The sequence below is a fragment of the Oncorhynchus masou genome, chromosome 33 (assembly GCF_036934945.1).
Source record: "Oncorhynchus masou masou isolate Uvic2021 chromosome 33, UVic_Omas_1.1, whole genome shotgun sequence".
In the NCBI taxonomy this organism is placed as follows: Eukaryota; Metazoa; Chordata; class Actinopteri; order Salmoniformes; family Salmonidae; genus Oncorhynchus; species Oncorhynchus masou.
The window spans coordinates 32,051,654-32,059,223 of NC_088244.1; the positions used below are offsets into that span (position 1 = coordinate 32,051,654).

The window sequence follows — 7,570 nt, forward strand, 5'->3', positions numbered from 1 at the left end:
CATAATAAATAACAAACCATACTCAAACAAGTAAAGCACCTGAACAAAATAACAGAACATTCATAAACTTTTACGGTGTCCCAAATCAGACGATAACTCTGTCCAAATAATGTCTTGTAGCAAGCCTTGTTTTCTCATAAAGGGAATGAGTAACTAACTTGGGTTTGGACCCTGGGAAATACATTGAGGTACCATAACTATCTCAGTAGTGCTTGTAAGTGCTTTATGTCACAACCCAGTTTGGTCACTTTTATCAAAATTATATTTATTGGTGTATTCAGTTCTCAATCAGCTACCCTTCTAAGGTCCACACTTAACGAGGGTGTCAAGACCACTACAGAGTTTGTGCAGTTGTTGACAGAGCAGTGAGTCTATGAACAAGGTGTCTTCATATCAAAACCTCCTCCACTACGAGTCCTACTCTACGTCTCATAGAACCTGGGTCCAGGAGTGGCCATAATGTCAGCGTAAGGCTCGCTTTGGTGCAGGTCGAGGGCCTGTTGTTTCTTCAGCACCAGAAGACAGAAGAAGGTGGCTGCGGCCTGGGAGCGACTATTCCTCTCACACAGAGTCTTCAGGCTGAACATGGCGTTGCTGCTCTGAATCTGTTCAGGGATGTCAGGACAACATAGAACATTAACATTTTGTCTCATTTTGTTTTATATGAAGGAAAAATGTCAGATAAGGGAAAACCCCACCCGTTTGATATAACACAACACACAATCACAGCAATTTCATTTTCACTGATTGTCCCCTAATCCTGCCCAATCCTTTTTAATATCCCTGTCCTCAGTGACTGAGGATTTCTGGATCAGATCGTAATTGAGCTAACAAGCTGACTAAGTGTAAGAATGGATGCCCTGTTGCATAGGGGTATCAGGTTCTTACTTTGAGAGCATTTAGTAGTTTCTGTGCTCGGCTGGTCATCCTCTTCTCTTCCAAGTCATCCTGGCTGTCCACCATAGACTGTAGTTTGAGATAGCAACACATTACAGAGTGGACCGTACGTCACACCGCACTCATGATGACCGTGTGTGTTTGTATGTGTGTGTAAGTGTTCGCAAGTGTGTGTGTACAGTCAGGTCCAAAAGTATTTTGACAGTGACACAATCTGCATAATTTGGGCTCTGTATGCTACCACAATGGATTTCAAAGGAAACAATCAAGACGTGCTTAAAGTGTACTTTCATCTTTAATTTAAGGGTTTTGTCAAAATTATTGTATGAACCGTGTAGGAATTACAACCATTTTAATACATAATTTTCAGGTCTCAAAACTAACATAATCACAAATTAAATTGTGAATTTTAATACTTGGTTGCAAATCTTTTGCAGTCAATGACTGCCTGAAGTCTAGAACCGATAGACATCACCAGATGCTGGGTTTCCTCCCTGGTGATGCTCTGCCAGGTCTTTACTGCAGCTGTATTCAGTTCCTGCTTGTTCTTGGGAACTTTCACCTTTAGTTTTGCCTTCAGCAAGTGAAATGCATGCTCAACTGGATTCAGGTCAGGTGATTGACTTGGCCATTGCAGAACATTCCAAAAAAGTATTGGGTTGCTTTCACAGTATGCTTCAGTCTTGAAGGAGTTCCCACATATACCGAGCACTTGTTGGCTGCTTTCCCTTCATTCTGCAGTCCAACTCATCCCAAACCATCTCAATTGGGTTCAGGTCAGGTGATTGTGGAGGCCAGCAAAGCACCCCCACACAACTCCTCCTCCACGCTTCACGGTGGGAACCACACATGCGGAGATCATCCGTTCACCTACTCACAAAGACACTGCGGTTAGAAGCAAAAATCTCAAATTTGGATTAATCAGACCAAAGGACAGATTTCCACCAGTCTAATGTCCATTGCTCGTGTTTCTTGGCCCAAGCAGGTCTCTTCTTATTGGTGTCCTTTAGTAGTGGTTTCTTTGCAGCAATTCAACCATAAAGGCCTGATTCACGCAGTCTCTGAACAATTGATGTTGAGATGTCTGTTACTTGAACCCTGAAGCATTTATTTGGGCTGCAATTTCTGAGGCTGGTGAAGTTATCCGCTGCAGCAGAGGTAACTCTGGGTCTTCCTTTCCTGTGAAGGTCCTCATGAGAGCCAGTTTCATCATAGCACTTGATGGTTTTTGCAACTGCACTTAAAGAAACTTTTATAGTTCTTGAAATGTTCCGTATTGACTGACCTTCATGTCAAATTAACTTTTAAGAAGGCACACTTGCTAATGGAAAGGCATTCTACCTCCTGAAGCTTGTTGAGAGAATTCCAAGTGTGTACAAAGCTGTCATCAAGACAAAGGGTGGCTATTTGAAAAATCTCAAATATAAAATATTTTGATTTGTTTCCACTTTTTTTGGTTACTACAGGATTCATGATTCCATACAATGTAGAAAATAGTAAAAATAAAAGAAACCTTTGACTGGTAGAGTATATGCGTGTATTCAAAGCATGCGAAAGCATGCGAAAGCACCTGTGTGTTCCGTGGTACAGTCGATGGAGTTTCCCTTTCCATTCCAGAAGGATGAACATATATGGAGTCCTCAGACGGGAGCTCAGGTTGAGAGACCTCCAACCTGCTCCCATCCTGAGAGACAAGAAAAAGAGGGGGAAATGAGAAAGAGGGATCAAGGAAAGTTGTCAGACAAAGATGACAATAGGATAACCTTGTTGAATAAAGATTATATGAATATTTTGTGTTCATGTTGAGCTCTTTACATGTACTGCGTCCCAGAGGTATTCAGGTGGGTTGTCATTCCCATAGTGGTGCAGAGGAGTGAGCTCCACATTGTGTCCAATTCTCTCAGGATCCATGGTCTCATGCAGGACACTGAGCAAGGTGCTTGCATCTGTTTCCACTGTACAGAGACACATAAAATGAATAAACCCAAATAGGAAATATAACAGTTCTAAGGTAATGGGGTCCGGGGGAACTTTAATTCCCTCAATTTAATGGCTAGTGTAATGTTCTCAGACGATAATTTCTATAACATGGTGTTGCTCTCTGTAAATATGACCTCCTACCCTCATGTCTCTCCTCTCTCATCTCTTCATGGTCATCTTCATTGACAACTCCATCTGTTTTCACACGGAACACATCCCTGGAATAGAGCTGCAGAGACAGAATGGGGGCAGTTGTTGAACCAAAATGCACCGCTGCTATACATCACTGGTTACAGATGTGAATTAAATTCTCACTTAAGTGTGGAATACAATATGTATCTATTATAGGTATGAATTAGGTGGAACAACATTCTTAAGCTGAACCTGTATTTTTTTATTGAACAGATGAGATAAACATTACAGGTAAATATGTCAACCTACATTTGACTGATGGGACAGATGTTAATTTCAGACCCTGCTTACCTGTTGCAGGTGTGGATGAATGACAGGGGCACAGAGGTGACTGAAGAGCCTGTCCACCCCACCACTCTCTTTCCATTGCATGAGTTGGCGGGTAGGCGGGGCGATGTCCAGTGGGGCAGTGAGATCTGAGTAGTCAGAGAGTTGCTCCCTGATGGCCTGGTTGGACAGCTCCTTGGCCTGGTCCACCACCAGTCTCCTTCTCCTCTTCCCCTTCCTCCTCTCTAAGGTTGCTAAGGAAGCGGAAGGCAAACAGAAGGTTTAACTCCAATGGCTTATCTATGCTTCTCACACAAGTTTCCACCGCAGGTAATAAGTAACAGGATATTATGTTACTTATGGCTTTGATGTGTGATAGAGGTTGTGCCCAGTTAGATAACTGTGTGTTTGAAGGACAGTAAATGCATTTATGAGAATGGCCATGTTAGTGTGTAAAGATGTTGCATGTCAGGCAGCTAAATAGTTACGCGTAACAGTGACAGGCTCCAGAGCAAAGCCCTCCTCCTCATTGCCCAACAGAGTTGTCTCATTCAGGACAGGGTGATCCTCCTCCATGGGTGCAGATGTAGTAGAGCTGTCTGGACGACCTGCAAGGTTTTGGAATGAAGGGCATACCATAAAGTAGACATGGACAGCATACAATGGATTAATATTATACTGTATAATGTAATAACGATGAAGCACCCCATTTTGGGAAAAGTTCCAGCACCGGAAAAATCTAATTTACTTGCTGCAAAGTTAACACCAAACTGAAAATGGCACCTGAATAATGAAAGGATAATTTTCCAGTACTTGCTGCCAGAGCACTTCAACACTTGCACAAAGTAGAACCAAAGATTTTTAATAATTAAACCAAGAAAGATCACAGCCCGTCGTTTCAAGTGGGATCAAAGGAGCCATAGCGGGCAGAACAGGCAAGGAGGTGGACAGAGCCAAGCATAAGCAAGCGAGATCCTAATGGCGCATTCTAGCCTGCATTTGCATATTTACGTTAGGGAACGCCTACTCTGAAGTGCGTGTGTGCAATAATTCAATTAGTCTTTGCACTCCTAAACAACACTTTATTTATTTTTTACTTTGGCAAAGTCTACAAAACTTAGTCCACTCTGTTCGTACAAGATCGTATTTTTGGGAACAGAAAACTGTATTGAGATCAAATGTTTCATCGATGAGATAATTAGCAGAATGTCGGCCAAAATCCATCTCGTTCCATCTTCTCCCACTGCCAGCCACTGGGCTTCCTTCTCACTACCATATTGGTAGTGAATGGAAACACCAAGTGGATGCTTCACACTTATACATGTGGTGAAATATCTGTCTTGTTGTTCTATCTGTGGTAGAAATGTGGTCTCATACAGATGGAGACACCTTCATACCAATATCTACAGTTACACTGAATATTTAGACAGGGTTAGAAGTTTCCTAAAAGACAGAAGCAAAATAAACACAAAATTACCTTCTTGGTTAACATCCATCATAGCAGTCTCCGGCAACATATTTTGTTGTTCGGCTTCGAAAAAATCTGTCAAAACAGCATGCTCACTGGAACTGGCTAGACAGTCTACACAGGATTTGAAAAGGAATTTGAGACATTGTCTAGGTTTGCATTTGAACATTGTTGATGTGTTCAGATGTGGAACCGATATGCTATCTTAAAGTGAAACTGCTCCTAAGATTCCAGGTCAGGATGCAGGGTTGGGGAGTAACGGAAAACATTTAGAAAGTAATCTACCTAACCCTGTAAGGACGTCACCCAGGATGTCCAAGCCTGTGTCCTCATCGCCAAAAGCATCTCCTTGCTGGGCCAGGCTTAGGAAACTCACGTCTAACATGCCCCCTTGGTGAGACTGGGTCTCATCACCTAAAATGTTTTGATACAGAGTAAGTCAGAGAAAGTTATTGACAGCAATGTGAGTGAAGGAGAGAAACGTGGGCTATGGCGAGAAGGCAAGATAAAACTAGAGTTTTGAAAGTGAGGGTAAACTAACTGAGGGAGAAACAGGCAGGTACTGTGGAGTAGCAACCCTAACACTTACCAAAGTCCTCAAATGTGAGAAAGCTATTTCCAAAATCCTCTTTGAGGGTGATGTCCTCTGTTCGGCACTGATTCAGTGAAAAATGGTCCACAACACCTATGGCACTAGGGTCAGAGAGAGGAGAGAACATAAATTACTTTTTGATACAAATACTGTGATGTGAAGCATCCACACCCCCATGATCTACTGAAACTTGCCTAAATTGAGTATTGGGTGAATATCTTTTTGCTTTGAATGTGAGCGTGTGAAATGAGGAGAGAGAGAAAGAAGAACAAAAGTACTTTGCATCTGGTAGCTGGGAATCAAAGTCAGTGAAATCCTCCATTAATGTGATTGCTTTAAGTGTGGCCTCCAGTGCCTCAGCAGGCATGTCAGTCTGTCCTGATGGTGACACAACAGAAATAAATGTATCATTTGATACAAGACTTCAGCTGATATATTCTTCCAATGATCAGAATAACATGGAGTTACTGTCATTAAAATGTTGACATTGACCACACAAAACGGATACCTGGCTAACCTGGTCTGAAGGCCACTTTGATTTTGACAACAGCGTCATTGCAATCAGCAAGGAGATATTTGGCTTTTCTGAAGTATATCCTCACTATTCCCAGAAGTAGGTGGCCAGAAGTTCGTAAGCCGATCTTTATCTGAAAATGATTGCACACAAGCAGAGACACGCAGAGGCAGATCTAAGTTATATCAGTCATTTCATCAGTGATGTGCTCATTGTGTGGCGACCGGTATCAGATATTTTTTCACAGACATTGAGACAAAAAAAGCATTGAAGGAGACAAGAGTACATGATGGTGAGCTAACATCGACCTAACAAACGTTAAAACAGTGGCAAACACATTTCATCCCATTGTTTGTACACTTTTTCGGACAGAACAAAGTTTAGCTTACCTGTGGGGAGATTATGTCTTTGATGGTGCTCTCCAAATTGCATTCAAACACATGAGTTTTGGTGATTTTCCGCTCCCAATGAGCTGCTAACCAAATTTTGGCCAGAGGCCCGCGCTTGGATGTGAAGAGCTGAGTGTAGAACATCATGGTGAAAGCCTTGGTGGTCTATCACCTAACTTAACTTAAGTCCTCGACCTGTTGATAACTGCGGGGGTTGTTTGATAAGAACAACAAGTTGGTTAATTTGATATGGCACAATTCCCTTGAAGTATTTGTTTCAACAAGCATTCGACTATGAAAACGCGCCACTTTCTCGAAAGCGTCGTTGACAACGAGCTACAGCTATCCTTTTGACGTTGCTATATGGTCAGCTAGCAAATTAATTAACAAGCTAGTTACTTTAGCTGAAGAAAAAGAGTTCAATTTCTGAACAACGTTAGCCCCGTTTTCAGATAACATACAATACCTTGATACTCACAAGTTTAAGTCCAAAGTAAGCCTGTTTGACGGTGGTAACACGCTGAAAAGCTAGGTAGCGATGGCGCGAGATAACGATATTAGCCCGCTCATTCGGCACCAGCTTGGCACGCGAGTAGAGCAACCTGCCTCAAGCAAAGTGATAGCTATCAATATAGCTACAGCATGGTTCGGTGAGGTTTCAACCTCTTTATCAAACACAGTACCTGGGTGTTTTTATGCTTGATTGTATGGAGGGTGCAATACTTAACCGTTAAATAGGAATGTGAAAATGATACATGCGTTTATGTTTTCATATCAGTGCGCATGATTCATGCCACAATTAAATTGTTATTCAAATCAAAACCAAATATGGCATCTGACATTCGAAATAAAAATGATAAACAGAAAATGGCAAATGGTTAAACAGAAAATAATAAATGTAATATGGGAATGTGCTGTTTTCATTTTCATTTCCCAACTACCCAATTGAGCGTTCTCTTTTAATTTACATTTTCAAAGTGCATGCAAATTGTTCATAGAGGCTAGAACCAGGAGAGCAACACCACCATGCAGTGATACATCCTTGCCCACCCTAACCCACTCTCTGTGCATTGATTTTAGACTAGTGTAACTGACAGGGTTCAAACCTGGTGTACTCTACACCAGAAGAACATCTTAGCCTACTAAGCCAAAGCCTAGGCAGTTTAGCTTGGAGAGCCAATGCAAGTTGTTGGGTCTCAGGCAAAGATACTCAACACTAGGCAAAGTTACTCATCATATATACATTCCTCCTGGTTTATTGTTCATATGAT

General features: G+C 41.8%; 1 protein-coding gene across 1 annotated transcript; it reads right to left on the reverse strand.

The window, feature by feature from the left end:
* Positions 1–392: 392 nt before the first annotated feature.
* rad21l1 (RAD21 cohesin complex component like 1) lies at positions 393–6,446 on the reverse strand. The gene is made up of 13 exons (XM_064956061.1): positions 6,300–6,446; positions 5,914–6,043; positions 5,675–5,774; positions 5,394–5,497; positions 5,111–5,218; positions 4,814–4,918; positions 3,825–3,944; positions 3,361–3,590; positions 3,019–3,106; positions 2,713–2,852; positions 2,468–2,581; positions 889–966; positions 393–605 (listed from the first exon to the last, which is right to left on the reverse strand). The coding sequence occupies exons 1-13, from the start codon at positions 6,444–6,446 to the stop codon at positions 423–425; spliced, it is 1,647 nt and encodes a 548-aa protein (XP_064812133.1). The 3' UTR covers positions 393–422.
* Between the last annotated feature and the right edge of the window lie 1,124 nt (positions 6,447–7,570).